This window comes from Jaculus jaculus, chromosome 1 (assembly GCF_020740685.1).
Source record: "Jaculus jaculus isolate mJacJac1 chromosome 1, mJacJac1.mat.Y.cur, whole genome shotgun sequence".
Lineage (NCBI taxonomy): Eukaryota > Metazoa > Chordata > Mammalia > Rodentia > Dipodidae > Jaculus > Jaculus jaculus.
The window spans coordinates 161,051,080-161,078,907 of NC_059102.1; the positions used below are offsets into that span (position 1 = coordinate 161,051,080).

At 41.7% G+C, this 27,828-nt stretch overlaps 1 protein-coding gene and 1 non-coding gene across 4 annotated transcripts in view; both read right to left on the reverse strand.

Annotated features, from left to right (window-relative positions):
- C1H11orf80 (chromosome 1 C11orf80 homolog) overlaps positions 1-27,828 on the reverse strand; it is a 98,487-nt gene that overhangs the window by 9,280 nt on the left and 61,379 nt on the right. For 2 of the 3 annotated variants that reach the window (XM_045148209.1, XM_045148201.1), the window contains 4 exons: positions 20,356-20,477; positions 17,409-17,519; positions 14,082-14,180; positions 500-575 (listed from right to left, as the gene is read on the reverse strand). In XM_045148209.1, coding sequence (XP_045004144.1) covers positions 500-575; positions 14,082-14,180; positions 17,409-17,519; positions 20,356-20,477 — 408 coding nt within the window. Of the gene's footprint in view, positions 1-499; positions 579-14,081; positions 14,181-17,408; positions 17,520-20,355; positions 20,478-27,828 lie in introns of all 3 variants that reach the window. The other variant, XM_004656476.2, reaches the window with a different exon arrangement.
- LOC123458230 lies at positions 4,134-4,238 on the reverse strand. Its single transcript, XR_006635527.1, has one exon. It is a non-coding gene; the product is annotated as a U6 spliceosomal RNA (small nuclear RNA).

Genomic DNA, 27,828 nt, shown 5'->3' on the forward strand with positions numbered 1-27,828 from the left:
GCTCAGCAGTTAAAGGCACCTGTTTGCAAAACCTGCTCGTCTGGGATTAAGTTCCCAGCATTTACCTAAAGCCAGATGCAAAAAGTGGCATGAAGCCCAGAGAGGTGGTGCTCGCCTTTAATCCCAGCACTTGGGGGGCAGAGGTAGGAGGATTACCATAAATTTGAGGCCACCTTGAGACTACATAGTGGATTCTAGGTCAGACTGTACCGGAGTGATGAAAAACAAAACTTGAAAAACAAAACAAAACAACAACAACAAAAAAAAAAAGTGGCAAAAGTGTTTGCAGGGGCAGGAGCTGCTGATGGGCACATGCACATGGGCACACACACAAATACACATGCAAACAGAAAAGAAGACCCACAGTAGCAGTGGAAGCCAACCACATCCCAGAAAGTGTCATGGCCAAAAGTGCAACAGGATGGTTTGAACGCTTGAAGCCATGTTTTCACTTCTCTGATGTCAGTCTGACAGCTTCCCTGAAAAGCTAAAGCCTTACCTGCAAGGAACTGTGCACTGCTCTTCTCAAGTGCGTCCTCAGTGCGCTGTGCTGAGTCCCTTCTCTCTGGGGTCACCTGCTTAGAAAATTAGAAGTCGCAAGTGAGTTTTGCAGAAACTGGATGAGCCCTAGGTCTATGCCTGGTGGCTTCATTGACTTCACAGAGGTGTCTTCCTCCACCTGCAATTCCCTCTTCACCTTGGGTCTTTACTCTCCCTCCCCAGCCTCCAGCCTTCAAGGCTGCCTTCTTCTGTGGACCTTCCAGCAGCTCACAGAAGTCTTTCCCAGCATCTGCACACACTTATGCACTGTCTGCCACTCCCCAGGTTCAGAAGTTCACTCGGCATGGCACTGCTCATTGTAGTGCATGTGTGCGTTTCTACTCCTTAAATCCATTGAAAGATAAGGTTCATCATGTCCCTGTCTCTACAGAGCTCATAGCGTTCCTTACACAGGGTAAGTCAGTGCTCAGTAAATGGCGGAGGCCAAACCTGGGAAGTTACAGGCACATTATGTATATATGTAGCATTTTGGAACCTTGCCACACTGGTTGCCCATTCTCTATCTTCCTCCCCCCCCTCAAATAAATAAAATTTAAAAAAATTAAAAAATAACTCATAACAACAAAGTAGCCCAATTAAAAAAAAAACTAAATAGAAGGGCTGGAAAGATGGCTTAGCGGTTAAGGCGCTTGCCTACGAAACCTAAGGACCCAAGTTCAACCCTCCAGATCCTATATAAGCCAGATACACAAAGGTGAGGCAGCCAGGTGTGGTGGCACACGCCTTTAATCCCAGCACTGGGGAGGTGGAGATAGGAGAATCGCCATGAGTTCAAGACCACCCTGAGACTACAAAGTGAATTCCAGGTGAGCCTGGGCTAGAGTGAGACCCTACCTCAACCCTGACCCCACCTGCCCCGAAAAAAAATGTGAAACAAGCTCAAGGTCACACATGACCACTAGGTGGCACAAGCGTCTGGAGTTTGTAGTGGATGAGGCCCTCCAACCCAATTCTCTCTCTCTTTCTGTCTCTCGCTTGCTGTCCCTAAAATAAAAAGTAAAAAATAAAATAAAAACTAGAAACCAAGCAGAAGATCTATAAGCACAGAAGACACTCAAGATGATCATTCATTACAAATGCAAATTAAAATCCCTATGAGATGACAATGAAAAAATAAACAAGGGCTGAGGGGGCAGTTCAGTCCGTACAGCACTTGCTGTGCAAGTGTGAAGACTGTAGCTCAGATTTTCACCCCACGTAAATACCGGGTGGGCGTGGCAGCCTGCTTAATCCCAGTGCTCAGGAGGCATAGACGGAAGTAAACTGGTAACTCTGGATTCAAGTGAGAGACCTTGCCAGGGGCGTGGTGGCATGTGCCTTTAATCCCAGCACTTGGGAGGCAGAGGTAGAAGGATCTCTGTGATTTTGAGGCCACCCTGAGACTACATAGTGAATTCCAGGTCAGTGTGGGCTACAGTGAGATCCTACCTTGAAAAAAAAAAAAAAAAAGGGCCCCCAAGTGAGAGACATTACCTTAGTAAAAGGTTGAAGGCAATCAAGTTAGACACCCAATGTTAACCTCTGGCCTCTATACATGTACACACATATGAAAAAAAAAACAATTATTGATGAAGATGTGAAGAAATTGGAATGATTGCAGTGCTGGCAGGGTCATAAAATGTTGCAGCCTAGAAAATGGTTAGGAAGTTACTCAGAGAGTTAAACAGAAGCAGGTATGGTGAATGGATAAACAATGTGGTCTGTCTATACAATGAGCTGTTATTCAGTCTGTAATCTCAGTATGGCTAAAGCAGAAGGATTCTAAATTTAAGGCCAGTCTGGTCTACATAAGACCCTGTCTCAAAAAACAAAAGGTGTAGCTTAGTTGTAGAATATGTGCCTAACATGTGCAAAGAGAACGGAGTTCAATTTTTTAGTACAAAAAAAAAAAAAATAAGTCAAACAGGAGACTGGAGAGATGGCTCACTGGTTTGCTTGCCTGTAAAGCATAAGGACCTGAATTAACCACGTAAAGCCAGATGCACAAGGTGGCACATGCATCAGGAGTTTGTTTGCAGGGGCCAGAGGCCCTGGCACACCCATTCTCTCCCTCTCTCTCTCTCTCTCTCTCTCTCCTTCTCCCTACCTCGCTCTCTCTCTCACTCTCTTTCTCTCTCTCTCTCTCGCTCAGGTGTGGTGGAGCATGCTTTTAATCCCAGCACTTGGGAGGCAGAGGTAGGAGGATAGCTATGAGTTTGAGGCCAGCTTGAGACTACATAATGAATTCCAGGTCAGCTTGGGCTACAGTGAAATCCTGCCTCAAACACACACACACACACACACACACACACACACACACACACACACACACGAGTCAAACAGTGCTACCATACGACTCAGTGTTTCTACACTTGAAATATACCCAAGAGAATTAAACATGTATGTTTCCACACAAAAATGTTCACAAGCAGCATTATTCACAACCAGTAGAAAGTGAGAAATACTCAAATTAATTAATTAATTAATTGATGAATGGATAAACAAAATGTGATGATCTATTTATACGGTGTGATGTGATTCAGCCATAAAAATGAATTAAGCACTATTATATGCTACAACATAGATGCAACTTTTGAAACATGTTAAAGAAAGTAGCCACACATATTTTATGATTCATTTATGAGATACATAGAAGAGGCAAATCCATGGAGATGGAGAAGAGGGAAGACTGGATTAACTGCAACTAACAGGTTGTGACAGGTACACAACACAATGACTATATTTGGGAGCACTGAATTGCACACTTTAAAATGGATGTAAGTCTCATGTAAGAATGCTGTCAAAATAAAAAAAGATATTTTAGGGGCTGGGAATATGGTCCTATGGGTAAACACATTTGCCATGCAAGCATGAGGACCTAACTCCATCCATAGCACATGAAAACAGTCAATCGTGGCCACACATGCCTGCCACTCCAGTGCCACGAGTGGGGTGGAGACAGAAGAATCAGTGGGGCTCCTGGGTCAGCCAGGCGGACCCAAACCCAACAGCTCCAGTTTCAGTGAGAGAAAAAGTCTCAAGGAAATGAGGTGAAAGAGCAACAGAGGAGGATGCCACCTGACAGTTTCCTCTGGCCTCCACAGCACATGCACAATGGTATGTGTACCTGTACACACACGTGCAGACTGCACACACACTAAAGATATTCTGTCACATAATGTTTTTAGCTTTGTTTAATTTTCCACTTGGTTTCATTCTCTCTTTTCTTTTCAAGGACATATTCTCCATGTCCTCATCTACTTTAGGAATCTCTACTTTCTCTACCAACTCTGGCTTTTGTGAAGCTAAATCTTTTACTTCTTGCCACCTTTTCCTGTTCTTTGAATTCTTCATGGCAGGCATTGTACTTTTTTCTAGCATTTCTTTCAGATCATTTCTAATGGCTTCCTTCATCTCTTCAAACATCAGGTCTTGCATGTCCATCAAGACACCAAACTTCTTCCTAAGAACTGCTGGGACATCACTGGGTCTTAAACCCATCATTGGGGCTAGCTCATCAGTGTCTATCAGCTGCTTTCTTTCAGTGCAGGTGTTTTTTTTCTGTTCCTTTGCAAGCCTAGATATTTTTGATCAAAAATATGGAACGCTTCACGAATTTGCGTGTCATCCTTGCACGGGGGCCATGCTAATCTCTGTATCATTCCAATTTTTAGTATATGTGCTGCCGAAGCGAGCACACATAATGTTTTTAAAGCAAGTTTCAATTTCTAAGTTATTATATTCTGAGAGACAGGAGAGACAAAAAAAAAAATGACCCTAGAGGTTAAAAAAAAAAAGAAACAGTATTTGTGGGCCTAAGGTAAAGAAAAACTATTTGATAATTTTCCAAATATTTTTTCTTCTTTGCAAGAAACATCCCTCTCCAATTCTAATGCACTACAGCCTAGGAAATCTCATGTACTAAATAAACCTTTCTCCTTTTAAAAATACTTTTAAAACTTATTTTAATTTCATTTTTATTTACTTAGTGAGAGAGGGAGAAAATGGGCACACCAGGGCCTCTGGCCACTGCAAAGGAACTCCAGATGCATGCACCATCATGTGCATCTGGCTTATATGGGATCTGGAAAATCGAACCTGGATCCTTAGGCTGCGCAGGCAAGTGCCTTAATGGCTAAGCCATCCTTCCAGCCCTAAAAAGATTTTTATTTATGTGAAAGAGAGGGAGAATGGCACACCAGGGCCTCTTGGTGCTGCAAAGTCTAGACACATGTACCACTTTGTTCATCTGGCTTTATGTGGGTACTAGAGGATTGAACCCAGGCTGGCAGAGTCTGTAAGCAAGTGCCTTTAATCACTGAGCCATCTCCCTAGACCCAACCTTTCTCATTTTTGACATTTTATTTTATTTATTTATTTGAGAAAGAGACAGACAGAAAGAGAGAGAGTATGGGTACACCAGGGCTCCTATCACTGTATACGAATTCCAGACACATGCATCTGGCTTTATGTGGGTACTAACTGGAGAACTGAACCCAAGCCATTAAGCTTTGTAAGCAAGCTCCTTTAACCACTAAGAAATCTTTCCATCCCCCTTTCTCATTTTTCAAGTTGGTCTTAAGGGATTATCCACATGAGACAGGTACTCCTTGAGCACTGTGAGAGCCTTACAAAACTTTCCCTCATTATCAGGGCCCCTAGAAGACGCAATCTGGTCCTCAAGATACGTCCCTTTAGATTAGCACGATGGGACATATAATTGTAGTCTGCACCCTGGAAAACAATGCCTCTCCTTAGAACTGTGCCCATCATTTCTTCTGCTCGTTCTGGGTGAAGTTCCCAGGCACCACAGGTATCTATGCCATAGGCCCTGGAGTCCCATTCTTGTTTGCTCTCTTCTGGTCCACAATGTGTTCTGATACCCAGGATTAAAATTCCCACTGCTGGGCTGGAGAGATTGCATAGTGGCTAAGGTACTTGCTTGCAAAACCTAAGGACCTAGGTTCAGCCCCCAGTACCCACGTAAGCCAGATGTACAAGGTGGCACATGTGTCTGAAGTTCATTTTCAGTGGCTAGAGGCCCTGGTGCATCCATTCTCTTGTTCTCTCTCCCCCACCTCTCTTTTTCTAATAAATGAAATATAAATCTTCCTCTGCTGAATGACCTTTCCCTGAATATACTATGTAACTCTGAAAAATATGGTCCCCTATTTTCTTCCATTTCTCCATAAACTGTAATATACAGTATAATTTATAATAATAAGTTGGTTTATTCTATGTTACTAATGAAAATCTGCTAGTCTACCTTTGTTCTAGAAACAAAAACGAAGGGACTTGCCTAAGGTAAAACTGTCAACCTTGATTGTGTAATTTGAAACTCAAGCCACTAGGTGCTGCTCTTGTGCCACGAAAAAGTTATTTCTCAATCAGTGGCCATTGCCAGAGGAAGCAGTAATGAGACTGAGAGAAGCCAGGGCTCTAGACCTGATGTACTGGGTCATTTTTTTCTTCCCAGTCTCACTGTTCAGCTCTTCGTAGTCATAATGTTACCAGACCAGGAGATCTCAGTACAAATCCTAGCTGTGCCAGTTACTAGCTGTGTAACTCTGGCAAATTGCAAAAAAAAAAAAAAAAAAGAAAAGAAAAAAATATCATCAGTTTACATTAAAATGGAAAATACTGACCTAACTTATACTGTCTTTGTGGATATAGAAGTAAGAATCTTGGCCCAGGTTAGGGATTCAGTAAATGCTCCTTTCTTCAAGACCTATGACTACTGGTAAGAAGACCTTGAGTTTACTAGCCATCTGTCAAGTTAATTGGGTTATGAGTGGCCCTGAGGCTATGAACCATCTCGAGAGCCAAAGAACAGGCAGGGTAAAGAGGTCAGATCACTTCTTTTTCAGATATCACTGACATATCAGAAAGGTCCACTCAAAAGATCTTCACAGCCGGGTGTGGTGGCGCACGCCTTTAATCCCAGCACTTGGGAGGCAAAGGTAGGATTGCTGTGAGTTCAAGGCCACCCTGAGACTAAATATTGAATTCCAGGTCAGCCTGAGCTAGAGTGAGACTTTACCTCAAAAAACCAAACAAAAAAAAAAAAGAAAGAAAAAAGTCGCCCCGCCCATATGTTCCAGTCCTGGCAACAGCTCATATCATATCCTCCTCAAGATGAGCACAGTTGTCAGGAACTGAATTGTGCCTTCCTCATATGCCCCAAGAGCCTATAAATGTAAGCTCACTTGGAAAAGGTCTTTACAGATGTAGTTAAGGATTTGGAGATGGGATCATGCTACATGCTGGGTTTAGAATGGGCTCTAAATCCAATAACAGGTGTCTTTATAAGAGAAAGGCCAAGAACTATATTGACAAGTAGAAGCGGAAAGGCTAAGTGAAGATGGAGTTATGTAGGTCACAAACCAATAATGCCTCCAACCAGAAGCTGGAAGAGACAGGAAGGGCTCTCCTCTAGAGCCTCTGGCAGGAGTGCAGTCCTGCTTAAACGCTGGCCTTAACTTCCGGTCTACAGAAATGTGAGAAAACACATTACTTTTTTAAACCATTATGTTTATGGTAATATCTTATAGCATCTGAGGAAACTAACAGCACAGTTATTAGCTCTACTTGCTTAAAGTGTAGACAGTGATGCTCCAAGCTGAAGAAAAACTAGTGAGAATAACAGGCACACTGCACTTGGCACCTCCTCCAAGGTACAACTGACCAGGACAAAAAGGTATGGTGAAGGGAGCACGCACCTTTCCACAAGTGTGTGTATGGGCGTGCCGGGATCTTCTGCTGCTACAATCCAGCTCTACGTCCAGCTTTATGTGGGTGGCTGGGGAACTGAACCTGGGATGGCAAACTTTGCAAGTAAATGCCTTTAACTGTTGAACAATCAACTGTTTCATGTGTTTGAAAGCCCTCTAAAGTACATGATGTTTAGAGCTCTAGACAATCCTTGAGTTATGGTGATTTGACAAGATTTTTTTAATAAAGTTTATTATTATTTTTTATATTTTAATTTATTTGAGAGAGGGAGAGACAGAGGCATTGAGAGAGAGAGAAAGAGAGAGAGAGAGAGATTGAAAATGAGAATGAGCACACCAGGGCCTCCAGCTGCTGCAAACACATACACATGAGCCACCTGTTTACGTGGGTCCTGGGAATAGAACCTGGGTCCTTTGGCTTTGCAGGCAAGCACCTTAATCACTAAGCCATCTCTCCAGCCATAACATGTTTTTTTTGACTTTTTGTTTTGTTTTGTTTTTTTGAGGTGGGGTCTCACTCTAGCCTAGGCTGACCTGGAATTCAACATGTTACTCTGAGACTCACTGTGATTTTCCTACCTCTGCCTCCTGAATGCTGGAATTAAAGGCATGCACCACCACGCCTGGTAATTTTTTGACTTTATGATAGTGAGGAAGCACACCCAGACAACCTGTCTTTTTACTTTCAATACAGTATCTAGCACAATGCATGAGATACTGGATAAAACTGACTTTGTGCTAAATAATTTTTTTTTTTTTTTTTTTTTTTGGTTTTTTGAGGTAGGGTCTCACTCTAGCCCAGGCTGACCTGGAATTCACTATGGAGTCTCAGGGTGGCCTCAAACTCACGGCGATCCTCCTACCTCTGCCTCCAGAGTGCTGGGATTAAAGGGATGTGCCACCATGCCTGGCTTAGATAATTTTGCCAGTTGAAAGCCCTTGTAAGGGTTCTGAACACATTTAAATATTTTATCTATTTTTTATAAGGAGGGAGGGAGAGAGGGAAGGAGGAAGAGAGAAACAGAAAGAGGAAAAGAAGGAAAAGGAGAGTATGGGCACACCAGAGCCTTTTGCCACTGCACATGAAGCTCAGATACACGTGCCACTTTGTCTAATGTGGTAAATGTGTGTATGTGTGTATGGTGTAGTATGGTGTGTGTGTTGTGGTGTGTCACCCCACTGGTGTTCTGTGGCAGGGGAGGGGGTGTTGAGCAGAAGGTCAGGTGTCCTGCTCCGTCACTCTTCTATCCAATCTTTTTTTTTTTTTTTTTTTTTTGGTTTTTCGAGGTGGGGTTTCACTCTAGCCCAGGCTGACCTGGAATTCACTATGTAATCTCAGGGTGGCTGGGATTAAAGGTGTGTACCACCACGCCCAGCCCCTCTTTCTTATTTTATTTTTTGGGTTTTTTTTTCACTTTTTAAATGTGCATTTCTTTAAGTTTTAAAAATATACACAGGAGAAGTCATGTGCTTTACACAAGAACATACACATTAACAAACCATTTCTTATAGTTTTCCAAAATTCTATTGTATCAGTCCAAATCTTTCTTATTTTATTATTCATTATTTTTTGACATAAGGTCTCACTGTAGTCCAGGCTGACCTGGAATTCACACTGTAGTCCCAGGATGGCCTCTAACTCATGACAATCCTACTACCTTAGCTTCTGGTGTTCTGGAATTAAAGGCATGCACCACTATGCCCAGTTAATTACATTTTTAATAAAAAATTTTAATTAATTTATTTATTTGACACACAGAGAGAGAGAATGGGCACGCCAGGGCCTCCAGCCACTGCAAACAACAGATGTGTATGCCCCCTTGTGCATCTGGCTAACGTGGGTCCTGGGGAATCGGCCTGGGTCCTTTGGCTTTGCAGGCAAACGCCTTAACCACTAAGCCATCCTTCCAGCCCTAATTTTACTTTCCTGAGACACGGTGTCACTAAGTTGCTCAGGCTGGCAGTGAACTTGTGATATTTCTGCCTCAGTCTCCAAAGCAGCTAGAAGTGCACTCTGCTGAGCTAGATCTTTGCATTGAACTGCATTCGATGTAATCCCACTGTATAATCCCATTGGGTTGTTTAGACCACTTACATTTAATAGGCTAATTGATATAGTAGAGTTTAAGTGTATTACGTGTCTCATCTGTGTTTAGTTCCATTTCCTCATCTTCTGCCTCCTCCTTGTTCTTTTAAATTTTATCTATCTATTTATTTATTTTTTAGACAGTGCCTCCCTAAATAGATCTGGCTGGCCTGAAATTCGTTATGTAACCTGGGCTGACCTCAAAATGTAAGGCAGTCTTCCTGATTCTGTCCTCGAGAGCTGGGATTAAAGACATGTGTCACCATGTATGGCTAGGTTTTTGTTTTTGTTTTTTTCCAGGTAGGGTCTCACTCTAGCCCAGGCTGACCTGGAATTCACTATGTAATCTCAGGTAGTAATCCTCCTACCTCTGCCTCCCAAGTGGTGGGATTAAAGATGTGTGTCACCACACCCAGCTTGGCACTTGGTTTATGTGAGTCCTGGAGAGTCAAACTGGGATCCTTTGGCTTTGCAGGTAAACACCTTAACTGCTAAACCATCTCTCCATTGGCTAGGTTTTTTGAGATTCCATTTTATCTCCTTTCCTAAAGTATTAATTATAATTATTTCTTATGTTAATAGTTTTTTCTTATCTTTCACTTAGTATACCTTCAAGCAATACACCACTCCACATATAATATATAATATAATAGATTATATATCATGTAGATATATTATATATAATATATAGAGATGCAATTGCCACTTTGTGCATCTGGCTTTACATGGGTATTGAGGAATTGAACTCGGGCATGCAAGCTTTGCAAGAAAGTGCCTTTAACTGTTGAGCTATCTCCCCAGTCCAAGTAAAAAATTCTAGGTTGACTCCTCCCTATAAACCAGCTGACAGAAAGCTGGAAAAAGCTGTACTGCATGCAGCCCTATTGGAGACAGAAGCTATCAGTAGTGAAAACAATGGACACTGCAAGCCTCAAATTGGGCCACCCAGACCAAATGAGTCAACAGGTGCAATAGTGGCATGTCTGTTATGGGGAAACCAACTGCTCTCTAATTGGACTGGAGGCCTGCTCTATGGGAAGGAATATATGCCTGGTGCTGAAAACCTAATCAAAAGCCTATGGTGGGGGGAGGCCATGAGCCTTAGGAGTGTAATGCCTGCTCTTGTCTGGCTAAATGCATATATTATGCCCACCAAACTGCCCTGTAAGCACTTTACTTAATGTTCATTCCCATATATTAATGCTACTCTTACTTTTGGTTAGAGAAGCTTCTCTTTTCAGATGGTGGTAACCACTGGGATGACCCAAAAGGCACCATAGTGCTGAGAAGATGTGATGGAGGAGTTTTCAGCACTGAAACTTCTCTATTACACATCAGGGTCCATTGTGGAAGAGGTGGCAGAAAGAATGTAAGAGCCAAAGAAAAGGCAGGACTGCTTACAATGCAATTGTCCACGCAGAAATTGGCCTCAATATCCACGACCTTGCAGTGCCTAGCACTACTTTCATAAGACTCTCACAATAGGAGGAAAAGATGATGACATCAAAACAAAAGAGAGAAGGGCTGGAGACATGGCTTAGCTGTTAAGGCGCTTGCCTGCAAAACAAAATGGCCATGGTTCATTTCCCCAGGACCCATGTAAGCCAAATGCACAAAGTGGCACATATATCTGGAGTTCATTTGCAGTGGCTGGAGGCCCTGGTGTACCCATTCTCTCTCTCTCTCTCTCTCAAATAAATAAATAAATAAGATATTAAAAGGGAGAGAGAGACTAATGGGGAGAGAGAGAGGATATGATGGAGTGTGGATCTGTGAAGGGGAAAATGGGAGAGGGGAGGGGATTATCAGAGTCTATTGTCTGTAAGTACGGAAGCTGACAAAAAAAGAAAAAAGAAAAACAGAATTCCAAGTCGAGAGGCTTATTTTGTTTTGGGTTTGCATTTTTTCAAATAACGTAAAGATGCTGCTCTGCTTTCTTTTAAAGTTCTCTGTTTCTAAGGAGGAAGCTATTATGGTCTTCGTCATTTCCTAGGACATATTTATTTCTTCTGCTTTTAAGATTTTTTTTTTTTCACTATCAATGTAATTATAATGTGTCTTCATGTTGCTTTGTTGCTTGAGCTTGGAGTTCTTTGAGGCTTTGATCAGTGGGTTAACTATTTCATCATATTTGGAACAATTTCAGCCACTGCTTTTCACATGTATTTTCTGTTCCTTGCCCTTCTCCTTCAGACTTTCCAATCACATGTTACTAGGCTATTTGAAATAATACCATAGCTCACTGACAGGTAAGCTCTGCACACTTTTCCCTCTGATTCTTCTGTGTGGTTCTTTACCTATATACTTTTTCCCCCCACAGGAATTAGCTACTTTTCAACTGAATAATAGAGTTGGATCTTGACTTCAGATCGCCAGGATTCTTTTGTGTGTGTGTGTGTGTGTGTGTGTGTGTGTGTGTGTCTGAGGTAGGGTGTCACTCTAGCCCAGGCTGACCTGGAATTCACTCTGTATTCTCAGGGTGGCCTCAAACTCACGGGGATCCACCTACCTCTCTGCCTCCCACGTGCTGGGATTAAAGGCGTGCGCCACCAAACCCGGCAGGATTCTCTTTTGTATGCAGCTCTCCCCTCTCTAGGACTCTTCCTGTAAATTTAAGCTGTGCAGCAGTGGGTCTCCAATATTATGGTATTGATAGGTGGTGAAACTTCAAGAGGTGGGGGGCCTAATAGGAAGTGATTGGGTCATTACTGCCTCAGAAAGACTGGCTGTTATTGCTGGTCTTGGGAAGCGGTTTCAATCTCCAAAGAGTAGACTAGAGTCTAGCCTCTCCCCACTCACTTGCTTCCTCACTCATTGGATGCTGGTGCCATGCTGCCTGATTTTCTAACCACCAAACTCAAGAGCCAAATAAAGTACCCAGTCGCAAGTATTTTGTGACAGCAACACAAATCAGATTTAGACCTCATTCCTACATGGCCAGCTCCATCTATTGAACTTGCCCAGACCACTAAGCTTTGTCTGAGTCTCTCTTCTTGTCCAATGACCTCCATACTTTCCCTGGGCAGGATGTTGGGACAACCAACATTTTGTTTGATACATCAAAAAAATTGTTTTCTTTTTTTTTTTAAATTTTTATTAGCATTTTCCATGATTATAAAAAAATCCCATGTTAATTCCCTCCCCCCCACACTTTCTCCTTTGAAATTCCATTCTCCATCATATTAAAAAATTGTTTTCTGTATCTCAGAAATTTAAGATTATTGATATGACAGAGTTTAAATACATTATCTTTATAATTTGTCTTATATTTTGTTTCATTTCCTAAAACTTGCTTTCCATCTCTCTGTGACCTGATATCCAGTAGGTCTCTCTCTTTCTCTCCCCCTCTCCTTTTTCTTTCTCTCTTGGACAATAATGTCATCTTTAGTCTCTGCTTATTCATCCTATAGTATATGTCTAAAATAGTCAATCACAGTGATTAGAAAGCCAGAAAGGTGAGCTTCAGCTGGCCAAGTTCTGCCAGCTACTTTGAGAAAGTAAAGACGTACAGAATTCCCTAGCTATGATCTCCTTCCCTTGTTAGAGGAGATGAACATAAAAACAGCTGATGTTATTCTACCTTCTTGAATGTAGAGACCTCAACTAATGAAATTCTAGATTGCCAGCATCCACAGATACAGGCATATTTTTATTAGTAAACACTAAATGTAACACCACTCCCCCAACACCAGTGTAGGAACAGCTTTGCACTTAGCACTCTACATATACATCTTACTCAAGCTTCACAGCAGCAATTTTAGGTGTGCATCATTCTTTTATTGATGAAGAAGTGGAGGCTTAAAAGGTTAAATCAAGGGCTGGGAGGATGGCTCAGTAATTAAAGGTGCTTGCTTGCAAAGCTTACTGGATTGGGTTCAATTCCCCAGTATCCACATAAAACCAGATGCACAAAGTAGCGCAAGCATATGGAGTTTGTTTGCAGTGGCAGAAGGCCCTGGCATGCCCATCCATTCTCTCTCTCTCAAATAAATAAATAAAATATTAAAAAATGAAAATGAAAAAGGGTTAAATCACTTCCACAATAATGCTAAGAACTACCTAGTAGTAGAAATGAAACGCAATGACCATGTTCTCAACTTCTACATAAACCTTTTTAAAAAAGATTTATTTTTATTTATTTATTTATGAGAGACAATGAGAGCAGAGTGAGAGTGAGAATGGGTGTGCCAGGGCCTCTAGTCACTGTAAACAAACTCCAAAAGCATGCACCATCATGTGCATCTGGCTTACATGGGACCTAGAGAATCAAACCTGGGTCCTTAGGTTTCATAGGCAAGCACCTTAACTGCTAAGCCATCTCTCCAGCTGTCCCTCCATTTTTTTGAAACAGAGTCCATGTAGCTCAGGCTGACTTCACACTTGCTATTTAACTGCAGTTGACCTTGAACTTCTGATCCTCCTGCCTCCACCTTCCAAATGCTAGGATTATAGGCATGTGCCACTACACACCCAGTTTACACTAGTGCTGGGGTTCAACTCAGGGCTTCATGCAGGCTAACCAGTCACTTGACCCACTAAACCACATCTCTAGCCCTCATAAAACTTTTTTTTTCTATAAAGTTTTTCAAGTCATTGAGCTTCCCTGATGAAAGGCTAGCCACATATTGTGTAATCAAAAGCATTTCTACCCACCTTGAACTCTGGATGCCCACATACCAAAATTAAAGTTGTCCACTAAAATGCAGATTGTTAATCACTCTTACCTGCTCCTTGTCACATGAGCAGTGGTGAAGAAATCGGTGCTGGGTGATGTCATGAAATATTTTGTGCAGTTTTGTTCCAAACTCCTGTGTGTCAGCTGCCTAAAATAGGTGAGAAATAAAAGGAGCTGAGTTCCACTACTGGAGACCAAAGGAGAAGTACTCATAGGACGTTTAAATGGAGAGGAAGAGGAAGATGTTGACATTCCTCATATTGTACTTAGTGTTTCTTCTGTTTCTCTGGGAGCAGAAAGAGGCAGGAAAGGGGCCAGGATATGTAACAGGTAGTTATGGCTGTCATATGTCTTCCCATTTGTCATCTAAGCAAGATCCTTCCAAGTCCAGAGCAGATAAATATCCCAGACAGCCATCTGCTCATGAAGGGGTTACATGAACCTACTTTTCTGTAAAACAAATTGTAAGAAAGCTGAGTTTCTATCATGGACACTGATGTAAGAGTGCTTCCTTCGACAAGCCTTTTGAACCAAGAGTGGGTAACCAAGTTAAAGGGGCAAAAGTAATCACCTACAACATACCAATTTTGTTTTAATATTTTTATTTATTACTTTATTTGCAAGGGGATAGAGGGGGAGAGAGAAAGAGGGCCTCTTTCCACTGCAAACAAGCCCAAGACACATGTGCCACTTTGGGCATCTGGTTTTATATGGGTACTGGAGGATTGAACCTAGGCTGTCAGGCTTCGCAAACAAGCATCCTAACCACTGAGACATCTCTCCAGCCCATTTTATTATTCTATTTTATCATTTTATAGATGAGAAAATGAATTTCAAAAAGAAGTGAACTGGGCTGGGTATGGTGGTACACACCTTTAATCCCAGCATTTGGGAGGCAGATGTAGGAGGATCACTGTAAATCCAGGTCTGCCTGGACTACAGTGAGACTCTACCTTGAAAAAACAAAACAAAAAAGAAGTGAACCACTTAAGGACAAGTGGGGTGAAAGTCAGGCCATCTTACTACTCATGCTTATCTACAAAACCTAGAAAGGTGAAGCTATATGATGAAAAGGCACTTGCTTATAACAATATTACACTCTCTGAACCATTAACTCTACTGTAAGAAATTCTAGAAAGATTTTAAAATAAGCAAGATATGCAAGGTATTAACTAAAGCACTCTATATCATCAATAAATTAATCAATTTAAATGTCTAATATTAGAAGAATGGTTTATTAAACAATATCGTAGGACACTAATTAAACAAAGCAAACTTCTAACACTGTTGAAAGAAGAAAAGTGCTAATTTATAGATAAAAGTAGGATGACTTGGTGGCAACTATATGTAATATAGTAGGCAAAATAAAATGTTAATAGTTAAATTTTCTGGGCTGAGAATATGGCTCAGTGGTACAAGGCACTTGGTTGTAAAACCTGCTGGTTCAGGTTCAATTCCCCAGGACACACATAAAGCCAGATACAGAGTGGCTCATGTGTCTGGAGTTTCTTTGCAAGAGGCTCTGGTGCACCCATATTCTCTCTCTCTCCCAAATATATATTTGTTTTTGTTTTGGGGGCTAGGGTCTCATTTTAGTTCAGGCTGACCTGAAATTCACTATGTAGCCTTGAACTCATAGCCATCCTCCTATCTCTGCCTCCAAAGTGTTGGGATTAAAGATGTGTGCCGCCATGCCCAGTTGAAAAAAAATTTTAATAAAAGTTTCTCTGTGTTACATTAGCTTTGTAAGAAAAAAGTACACAAAAATGAAGCAACTAGCCAGGCATGTTGGTGCATGTCTAATCCCACCACCTGGGAGGCCAAGGCAGGAGGACTGCTATGAGTTTGAGGCCAGCCTGAGACTACTTAGTGAACTGCAGGTCAGCCTGAGCTAGAGCAAGACCCTCAAACAAAAACAAGAAAACAAACATCACATGAAGCAACAAACATGGAATGTTTTTGTCCTCTGGTAATCCTAATTGGTTGGCACATGTTCCTAAAAGGAAGAAAAGAAACTAACATTTCCCGAGAATCTACTATGTGCTATTACTTTCACAGTATCTCAGTCTCATTGGGCATCTGTACAAAGTTACTATAAACTAGGAGGCTGTTTCTCATGATTCTGAAAATCTGAAATCAAGTCGAGAGTAGTTGGATTCCAGTGAGGACCCTCTTCAAAGCAGTGGACCGCCTATTTCTCCTTGTGCCCTCACTGCAGAAGAGACAAGGTTCTCTGGAACCACTTTCATTCAGAGCTGTAATCCCATTCATGAAGATGGAGCTTAAGACCATCACAGTAGGGTTAGTATTTCAACATGTGAATTTTGGGGAAATATAAACATTGAGACTATAGCATATAGCCCTCACCCTACAAGAGATCTCTTTTTTTAAGAAATTTTTTATTTGCAAGCAGAGAGAGACAGAAGACAGACAGACAGAATGGGTGCAACCAGGGTCTCCAGCTGCTACAAACTCCAGAAGCATGCATCACTTTGTGCATCTGGCTTTTTGTAGATACTAGGTAATTGAACTCAGATTGTTAGGCTCTGTAGGCAACCTTAAACGCTAAGCCATCTCTCCAGCCCCTCTTTTTCTTTTAAATTTTAAACAAGACTCAGAGAAATTGAATATAAGCCCAAGTCTGCATTGTAAGTCAAGATCTAATGATTCAAGTTCTCCCTATCACTTCATCTTGGCACACCCATTACTATGGTTGCCCAGTTATTTCTAGTGTATTGTGTCACCATGAGGTAGCAAGGTATTCTTTTTTTAAAAAAATTATTTTATTTAGTTATTTACAAATAGAGAGCGACAGAGAGAGAGACACACACACAGAGAATATGGGCAAGCCAGGACCTCCTGCCACTGTAAATGAACTTCAAATGCATGTGCCACTTTGTGCATCTGGCTTTATGTAGATACTGGGGAATCAAAGTTGGGTCATTAGGCTTTGCAGGCAAGTGCCTTAACCACTAAGCCATCCATTCTTTGACAAGAAATTGGAAGTCAAGGACCTAATCCTAGCTTTCTCTTAACTAGTTATATGACCTAAAGGAAGTGTAAATCATTAATAACCCTTCTTATTAAACACTATACACACTATTATTCATTTAACAAATATTTCTTAAAATACTTCGGCCTGGTACTAAGTAGGTCTCACTGTAGCCCAGGCTGACCTGAAACTCACTCTGTAGCTTAGGCTGGCCTTCAAACTCATGATGATCTCCCTACCTCAGCTTCCCAGTACTGGAATTAAAGGCATGTGCCACCATGACCAGCTTTAAATAATGTTTCTAAAAGCACTGTACACATTGTAGAGATAGGTAGTAGAATGTTATTAACCCCTGACATTTGTAAGTATTCCAAATCTCCTAACCTGAAGCCCCTGGAGACATGTCCGTCGGAAGCTGCTACAGGTGCTTCCAGTCACCACACTCATGATGGAAGTCACAGCCACTGCGAGAGAGGCTTGCAGATTCTGCTGAGCCTAGGAAACAGAAAAAGTAAGACAGAGACCACATCAGTCCCAAGCTGCTGGCTCAAAGAATGCCAAAGGGGACAAAAATTTCTGTCACAGCCAAACATCAACAGTCCTACCACCAATACTTAATAATAAGATAACGTCCTAGCTACAGATGATTGGGCTTCTGTGTGAGAATGAAAATACTTAGTAGCAGAGGCCAGTAAGTTGAAAAGGAGACATAAAGGGAAGAGAAAGGAAGGGAGGAGGATACTTAATAGGCTGATATTGTATATATGTAATTACAATGATTGTAATGGGGAGGTAATATGATGGAGAATGGAATTTCAAATGGGAAAGTGTGGGGGTGGGGAGGGAGGGAATTACCATGGGATATATTTTGTAATCATGGAAAATGTTAATAAAAATTTAAAAAATAAAAAAAATAAAAAAATAAGATAATGACATATCTTTATAGCATGACATGGTATTGTATGGTACATTTCCTCCACACTGAAAGATGTAAACAACTATTGCCAACTTTATCAAAAGCAGCTGAGGGCTGAGAGATGACTTAGCAGTTAAGGCATTTGCCTGCAAAGCCAAAGGGCCCTGGTTCAATTCCCCAGGACCCACGTAAGCCAGATGCACAAGGTGGCACATGTGTCTAGAGTTCAGTTGCAGGGGCTGGAGGCCCTGGCACACCCATTCTCTCTCTCTCTCTGATAAATAAAACTTAAAAAATAGTTTTTTTTTTTAAAAAGCAGCTGGGTCAAGTCACCAGAGAAGGTGTGAGCAGGGTCATCAGACCCCCACCTGAGACTCAGGCGCCCCCAGCACCAGCTGTATACAATAACGTTAGCACAAGATCTTGTGACCTGAGGTGAGGGAGATAGAGTATATAGAGAAGAAAAGATCTATTGAGGTGGTGTCTCTGGAGTCTCGATGCTCTGTAAGTAAGCCCTCACCCCGGGGCTGAGGGAAGAGCATCCAAGGAGTAATTTTGATACAGGAATTTCCATCAAAGTGGCTGCTTTCAGGGCCCCATGTTCCTATATGCTCTGTAAGTGACCCCCCTACCCAATAAACTCATTGGTTCACCGCACTGGTATTGGTGTAATTGTATTTTGGTCTGCCATCTGAGCCCTATTTGGGGTGAAGATGTGTGTCCGCATTTCCCCAGGGGAAAAGTTTCCCTAAACATATGGATCCAAATAAATTTTAAAACATTCCCTTTTTCCCTATAAATGGTTTATTGAATCAGGCATACAAAGACAAGCAATAAGACACTGAGCAAGAGGCTGTAGATGGAGCTCAATTGGTAGAATGTTTATATCATGTGAATAGCATCCTGGGTTCAATCGCCAGCACAGCATAAACTGGGTGTGGTATCACATGCTTGTAATCTCAGCATGTGCAGAATAGAGGCAGGAGGATCCAAAATTCAAGGTCACTGAGTTTGAGGCCAGCCTGGGCTACCTGAGACCCTGTCTCAAAGAATACAAACACTAAGCAACAAAGCAGATACGATAAGACAAATGCATTTACTGTTCTCTTTTTTTTTTTTAATATTTATTTATTTTCAGAGAGAGACAGAGAGAATGGGTGCTCCAGGCCTCTAGCCATTGCAAATGAACTCCAGGTATATAGGCCACTTTGTATATCTGGCTCTATGTGGGTCATCAGACTGTATGTATGAACTCCAGTTATTGGGCTTTGCAGGTAAGCACCTTAGCTGCTGAACCATCTCTACAGCCTCTAATTATTTTCTCAATTTTTATTAACATTTTCCATGATTATAAAAAATATCCCATGGTAATACCCTGCCCCCCACTTTCCCCTTTGAAATTTCATTCTCCATCATATGCCCTCCCCATCTCAATCATTCTACTTACATATATACAATGCCAACCTATTAAGTACCCTCCTCCCTTCCTTTCTCTTCCTCTACTTTCTTCTTTTGAGACAGGGTCTTAGACTGTAGCCTAGGCTGATTTGAAACTCATTAAATGTCCAGGATGGCCTCAAATATCTGCCTGCCTCAGCCACTTGCCACTGCAAATGAATGCCAGATGCTTGCATCACTTTTTGTGCCTGACTTTACATGGATTCTAGGGAATGTAACCCAGACTGAAAGACTTTGAAAACAAGCGCTTTTAACCACTGAGCAATCTCCCCAGCACCAGGTGGTGTTTTTTTTTTTCTTTTCTCTCTTTCGTTGGCTTTTTTCTCTGAGGGGAGGTCATATGAAATAGCAATTCCATTAACAACTACCAAAAGTACACTAGAAGAGGGAATTCAGAAAGACAGGTAAGAAGAGAATGTGAAAGAATTAGGAAAATGGAGGAAGAAGGTAAAGTTTAGTGAAGCATCAGCTCCAGAGGTCGTGGGGGGGCAGGGGGGTGTACAGATAAGGAAGAAATATGGCATCAAATGTGGGGGACAGGGAGATGTACAGATAAGGAAGAGGCATGGCATCAAATGTAGGGGACAGGAAGATGTACAGATAAGGAAGAGATATGGCATCAAATGTGGGGGACAGAAAGAGGTACAGATAAGGAAGAGAGATGGCAGCAAATGTGTGGGACAGGAAGAGGTACAAATAAACAAGAACTATAGTATCAAACATTTTCCTACAATCTTTACTCAAACACATGAAGTAGAAGGTAATACTAAGCTAAGTGGCCATGCTGGGCTGCCTAAGTGACAGTCTGAGTTCCTGGTCTAGTTGTGGTGCTACATCATCCCAGGTGGCAGAGAGGAAGGGGCATCAAGGGAGAAGTGAGAAGCAGGTCTGAGGCTCTGTGGCTATATACTTCCATTTTCTTAGAAAGTGGGAGAAAAGAAGTGAATTTCTTTTTACCTTGGTAGCCTGGTGATGCTGCTCCAAGACCTGGTCCACAGTTATCTGGATAGAATCTTGTACCATGCTGTGGCTCTCCATGAGAATGGCACTGAGATGAGCTGTGAGCAATGTATGGACTCCTAAGAGGGTTGAGAATGTTGGCAATAATGAGTGAGGGTGACTACTTCAGAACTCTTGCTCATGCTCTGAGTAAGGGCTGGGATTGGGGGAAAATGCCTTTAGGGTGAAGTCGCTTCTACCTGTCCAAAATGAACTATATTTTAAAGACACCTCTTTCAGTTTCCACTTAGAAATAAAAGAAAGCTTAGGAAATTTAAAATGAAGAGTTAAATTATTGGGAGGGGGTTGAGGTAGTGTTTCACTCTAGTCCTGGCTGACCTGGAATTCACTAAGTAGTCTCAGGCTGGCCTTGAACTCATGGTGATCCTCCTACCTTTGCCTCCTGAGCGCTGGGATTAAAGGCATGTGCCACCATGCCCGGCTCGAGTTATACTTTTTTTTTTTTTTTTTGGGGGGGGGGCTTTTCGAAGTAGGGTTTCACTCTATCTCAGGCTGACCTGGAATTCACTATGTAGTCTCAGGGTGGCCTCAAACTCATGGCAATCCTCCTACCTCTGCCTCCCAAGTGTTAAAGGCGTGCACCATCATGCCTGGCTTCAACTTTTTATTTTTTTAAATATATGGTGCTGGAGAGATGGCTCAGCAGTTAAAAAGTACTTGCTTGGGCTGGAGAGATGGCTTAGTGGTTAAGCGCTTGCCTGTGAAGCCTAAGGACCATGGTTCAAGGCTCCATTCCCCAGGACCCACGTTAGCCAGATGCATAAGGGGGAGCATGCATCTGGAGTTTGTTTGCAGTGGCTGGAAGCCCTGGTGCACCCATTCTCTCTCTCTCTCTCTCTGCCTTTCTCTCTGTCTGTTGCTCTCAAATAAACAAATAAAAATAAACAAAATTTTATAAAAAGCACTTGCTTGCAAAGTCTGATGGCCTGGGTTCAATTTCCCAGAACCCACTCAAAGCCAAGTGTACAAAGTAGCACACACACACACACCTGGAGTTCATTTGCAGCAGCAGGCCATGGTGCTCTCAAATAGTCTCTCTCTCTCAAATAAATAAAACATTAATTTTTTTGTGTTTTTTTTTTGAGGTGGGGTCTCACTCTAGCCCAGGCTGACCTGGAATTCACTATGGAGTCTCAGGGTGGCCTTGAACTCACAGCAATCCTCCTACCTCTGCCTCCTGAGTGCTGGGATTAAAGGCGTGTGACACTACGCCTGGCTTTTTTTTTTTTTTTAATAGAGACCCTACCTCAAAACAAAAGAAATTAAAAATAAAATAGAGTTGAGCTCTGATGAAGTAACCACAGTAACCCCTGTTCAGTACCACTCAGTGAGATAGGTGAGAGTGAAGGACAAAAATAATGTCCTCCAACAATGACAGGAAGACAATTCAGCTTATAAGGCACCTACAGAAAATGCTTCTGAATGGATTTTCCTATTTTTCAGGGTTTCTCTCATCTCCTCTGGTAAAGCAATTGGTTCTTCTCAGGACTGTCTTAAAAATGAAAGAAGGAACAGTTCCTACTGTAAAGGGACCATGACGCTTTCATGGTAGAGGTGAATTTAAAAGGAATCTGGAACTCGAAGTAGAATATAGATTTAAGGGCTGGACAGATGGCTTAGTGGTTATGGTGCTTGCCTGCAAAGCCAAGGGACCTAGGTTCAATTCTCCAGGACCCATGTAAGCCAGATACACAAGGTGGCACATGCAGCTGAGTTCATTTGCAGTGGCTGGAGGCCCTGGTGTGTCCACCCCCCCCCCCGCCCCACCTCTCAATCTCTCTCTCTCTCTCTCTTTTTTTATTTTTTTATTTTTTTGAGGTAGGGTCTCACTCTGGCTCAGGTTGATCTGGAATTCACTCTGTATTCTCAGGGTGGCCTCAAACTCTCAGCAATCCTCCTACCTCTGCCTCCCAAGTGGTGGAACTAAAGGCGTGTGTCACCACATCTGGCTTGCTCTTCTCTCTCTAAAAAGACAAAAATAAATAAATAAATAAAACTCTCATTTTTAAAAGAAAGAATGTAGATTTAACATCAATTCTACCACCAATTTCTGGTAACAAGGTCACACTCTACTGTTCCCCACTTTAGAGAAGAGAATGGATTTATCTTGCTTTAGCAGATGTGTTGTCAAGATAAACTGGGATAATGTAAACAAAGTATTTTTTTTAACTTTTTGTTTCAGTTTTATTTATTTGACAGAGAAGGAGAGAGAGAGAATGGGCGCCGGCCTCCAGCCACTGCAAATGAACTCCAGATGCATGCGCCCCCTTGTGCATCTGGCTAACGTGGGTCCTGGGGAATCAAACCTGGGTCCTTCGGTTTTGTAGGCAAACACCTTTAATGGCTAAGCCATCCCACCAGCCCAGTAAATGAAGTATTTTGAAATATACATGCAGGACTGGGGAGATGACTCAGTGGTTAAAGGCACTTGCTTGTGAAGGCTACCAGCTGGGTTTTCATTCCCCAGTACCTACATAAAGCTGGATGCATAAAGTGATGCATGCATCTGGAGTTTGTCTGCAGTGGCAAGAGGCCCTGATACTCAAACTTTCTCTTTCTTGCTCTGCTAATAAATAAATACACACATAAATAAATAATATTTTAAAATTTTTTTCATTTATTTATTTATTTGGGAGAGACAGAGAGAAAGGTAGATAGACAGATACAGTGAAGATAGATCCTTATCTCTCTCCATACACAAGAATTAAGTCCAAATGGATTAAAGACCTTGATATTAGACCTGAAACTCTGAAACTGCTAGAGGAAAAAGTAGAGGAAACCTTCAACATATTGGTCTTGGCAAAGACTTTCTGAATATAACCCCAATTGCTCAGACACTAAAACTACAGATTAACCACTGGGACCTCATGAAATTACAAACCTTTTATATGGCAAAAGACAATGTGAATAGAGCAAAGAGGTAACCTACAGAATGGGAGAAAATCTTTGCCAGCTATATATCAGATATAGGATTAATATCTAGGATATACAAATAACTCAAAAAATTAAATGAGAAATAAGAAATAAAACAAGCCAATTAAAAAATGGGTTATGGAACTAAATAGAGTTCTCAAAAGAAGAAATACAGATGGCATATAAACATCAAAAAAATATTTGACATTCTTAGTCATCAGGGAAATGTAGATTAAAACTCTATTGAGATTCCATCTCACTCCTGTCAGATTGGCTACCAACATGAAAACAAATGACTATAAATGCTGGCGAGGATGCAGAAAAAGAGGAACCCTTATACACTGTTGGTGGAAATGTAATCTGGTCCAACCATTGTGGAAATTAGTGTGGAGGTTCCTGAGACAGCTAAAAATAGATCTACCATATGACCTATCTATAGCACTCCTAGGCATATAACCTAAGGACTCATCTTACTACCTTAGAGATACTTGCTCAACCATGTTTATTGCCTCTCTATTCACAATAGCTAGGAAATGGAACCAGCCTAGATGTCCCTCAACTGATGAGTGGATAATGAAGATGTGGCACATTTACACAATGGAGTTCTACTCAGTGGTAAAGAAAAATTAAGTTATGAAATTTGCAGGAAAATGGATGGATCTGGAAAGGATTATATTAAGTGAGGTAACCCAGGCCCAGAAAGTCAAATGTTGCATGTTCTGTCTCATATGTGAATCCTAGCTACAAATGATTAGACTTCTGTGTGAGTAGGAAGAAAACTCAGTAGCAAAGGCCAGTAAGCTAAAAAAGAGATATAAAGGGAATAGAAAGGAATGGAGGCAGCACTTAATAGGATGGTATTGTGTGTGTATATATATATATAAGTAGAAGAACAGATTAATGGGTGAAAATGCCTAAGTGAGGTCAGGGGAAGAGGAAAGATGGAGGGAGAGCTAATAAAAATCTAACAGGATATAAATAAATCAGACAGAAAACTATTTTTTTGTAGAATACTCAGGAACCATAGATTGTTACTAGAAAATTTTCAGTGCCAGAGATGGGATACCTTCCAGTGAGTTGTTGGCCACGGAGGTCCCTGATGCCCCCAAAACATTACAGGCCATTACTGAGGCCCTTGGTTTCCCACAAGGAATAGATGGTAAGACCCTATTGCTGAAGACTCCACATACATGGGCTGCAAAGTCACTGAGAAATCCTGCTGGAGCTGAGCTGAAAACCTCCTCCATGCCGACCAGCTGACAGAAAGTAGAAAAAGCCACACTGCATGCAGTTCAATGGGAGAGAGAGCAATCACTAGTGAAGATACTTCACAGTAGACACTGCAAGCTTTAAATTTGGCCAGCCAGGCCAAATGCGCCAACAGGTGCAACAGTGGCACATCTGTTATGGGGGAACCAACTGCCCACTAATTTGACTGGAGGCCCCCTCCATGGGACGGAATACATCCCTGATAGTAAAAACCTACAACAGGGGTATTCATGAGCCCTAGGGGTGTAATATCTGCTACTGTCTGGCTAAATGTATATACTATGCTCATCAAACTGCCCAATAAGCGCTTCTCTTAAAGTACATATCCATATATTAATGCTACTCTCACTTTTTTGTTAGAGAACTTTTTCTTTTCAGATGGCAGAGACCTTGGGATGACTCAGAAGGCATCACAGTGCTGAGAAGAAGTGACAGAGGAGTGCTCAGCACTGTAGTATCTCTATCACACCTTCCAAGGCTCAGGGTCCATTGCAGAAGAGGTGGTGGAAAGAATGTAAAGGCCAAAGGAAGGGTAGGACTCCTTACAACATGCTCCTCCAGACATAAAGTGGCCTGGATATCCATGACCTCACAGTGCCTGACACTACCTACACAAGACCATCATAATAGGAGGAAAAGATAATGACATCAAAATAAAAGAGAGACTGATTGAGATGGGGAGGGGATATAATGGAGAGAGTTTCAAATGGGAAAGTGGGGGGAGGGAGGGAATTACCATGGGATATTATTTACAATCATGGAAGTTGTTAATTATATATATACAATATATATATTATATTATATAATATAATTGAGAGAGACAGAGAGAAAGGCAGACAGAGTGAGTATGAGTGTGCCAGAGACACTGGGCACTGCAAACAAACTCTAGATTCATGAACCACTTTGTGCATCTGGCTTTATGTGGGTACTGGGGAATCTAATCTGGGCCATCAGGCTTTGCAGGCAAGCACCTTTAACCACTGAGCAATCTCTCCATCCCTGTATTTTATCTTAAATATTTTATTCTTATTTATTTGACAGAGAACGAGGGAGAGGGAAAGAGAGAGAGAGAATTGGCATGCCATTGCCTCCAGCCCCTGCAAACAAACTCCAGACATGTGTGCCCCCCTGTGCATTTGGCTAACATGGGTCCTGGGGAACTGAACCTGGGTCCTTTGGCTTTGTAGGCAAACACCTTAACCGCTACGCCATCCCCCCAGCCCAGCCCCATATTTTAAATATGAAATACACATGTAATATCCCAAGGGAAAATACAGCTTTTGCTATGATGATATAGCATGTAGGTTATTATTTTATATACTTTGGTCCTAACAAGTGTCTCAAGAAATTAGAAGTCTTTTGAAAGCAGGCTTTTAATTAAAAAGCCTAAGTTAATTGCCACTAGTGCCAATGCCACCAGATACTTTTGGCGTTGTAGCACAATAAGGAGTTAATCCTAGAAGAGTTACCATGACAAGGTGGGCTGAAGGCCAACTGAGTGGTTTTTAAAAATATAGCAACAGACTGTAATTCTGCACAATCTGCTTCCTACAGGAAGGAGCTCCAGAGACTGCTTTTAAGGACTTGAAAAAGGATGGGGAAAGACAAGGTGAAACTACTTTATTTCTGTCGACTTTCCTTCAATGTATATCTGCTTCAGAGGCTAGTCCTTAATTACCAGAAAGGTAGGATTTTATTTTATTTTATTTTCTGAGGTAGGGTTTTGCTCTAGCCCAGGCTGGCCTGGAATTCACTATGTAGTCTCAGGGTGGCTTCAAACTCAATGGCGATCCTCCTACCTCTGTATTCCAAGTTCTCGGATTAAAGATGAGCATCACCATGCCCAGCTCCCTTGGATAGGATTTTTAAAAACGCTTGCTTTATTTATCATGCAGTGATGAATTTCTTTGTAATCTTAAACTGAGTACAACTACGGAGATGCTGCAGGCATTCAGAAGCATGCTAAAGAGAGATGTGTAAATCATCACAGTATAACAGAAGTGATAGGAAACACTGCTTCTGAGACATCTGAGGTCTTTAGATATGCTCAACAGCCTCAGAACATGGTGTCAAACTTGCATTATCCTAGGGATATCCTCTGGCAAGCATTAAAAAAAAAATTCTGAAAGTAACAGATCTTGTCTCAAGAGGATCTTAAGCCTTGGAAAGGCCTTTGTTATTATCTAATCTAACAATCTCATGCTAAAGATAGGAAAGGGGAGCTCAGATGATTTTATGTGACTTGCTTCCCAAACATTACTCAGGAAGCTGGTGGTATCAGAGCTGAAATGAGACCCAGACATCTTAATTCTATCCCTGAAGTCCTCTCTGTTGCTTCTCTGATCAGCCTCTGTCTTTGTGTGCACAGGCCCCATGTTACAGCCTCTGGAACCTTCACCTGAATCTTTGTACTGGAGCCTCATTAATCTGGGTGTCTTCTATTCCTCCCCTGGCCCTAATCAATGGAAAAGGAGCACCAGAGAATGCCAGCTCTTCAAAACGAGTTGCAAACCTGAGCCTAGGAAAGCTGTCCTTTTTTTCCCAGACTGCATACACCAGGAGAGAGAGGAGAAGCTTGGAAGGCAGGCAGGCAGCAGAAGGAGCCTCACATCTGACAATAACAAATAACTGGCACCAGTCAATAAGGGGGCTTCTGATCTGAAGTTCTATGCCATGTTGTTACTCCCATGATGCAGTGAGAACAGTACCAGACCATGTGGAATACATGCAGGACAGAGACCCACAAGAACACACTGCTGCAGTGAAAGGAGTTATGAATCTCTCTCCCCCAAGCAAACGTCAACTCTACTTCTCCTTGTAACATCCCTCAAAGTTTTAGGAGGGCACTGACTAACTCTTAAACTTTTGGCCCAGGGTTCACTGGATTAAGATATGTGAACCAATTCATTCAACTCATTTATGCTTCCAAGTTTTACTATTTTTTTAAAAGTTTTACTATTTTTGAGAATCTTGTTGAAAGATTCTGCTATCTGAGCCATACCAGATTTTTACATGATAGCAAAACCATGAATTCTTGGCTCAGGAAGCTGCACACACCTAGATGATTCTTATGCATGTTTCATGGCCCACAAACTGAAGCCACCACATTATCTATATAAGGAGAGAACCTTTTCAATAATAGATTACTATGTATCCCACAGACACATGCCAAAGCATCCCTAATCACACACTTGCATAGATCCTTAATGTAATCTAGAAGAGTGTGGT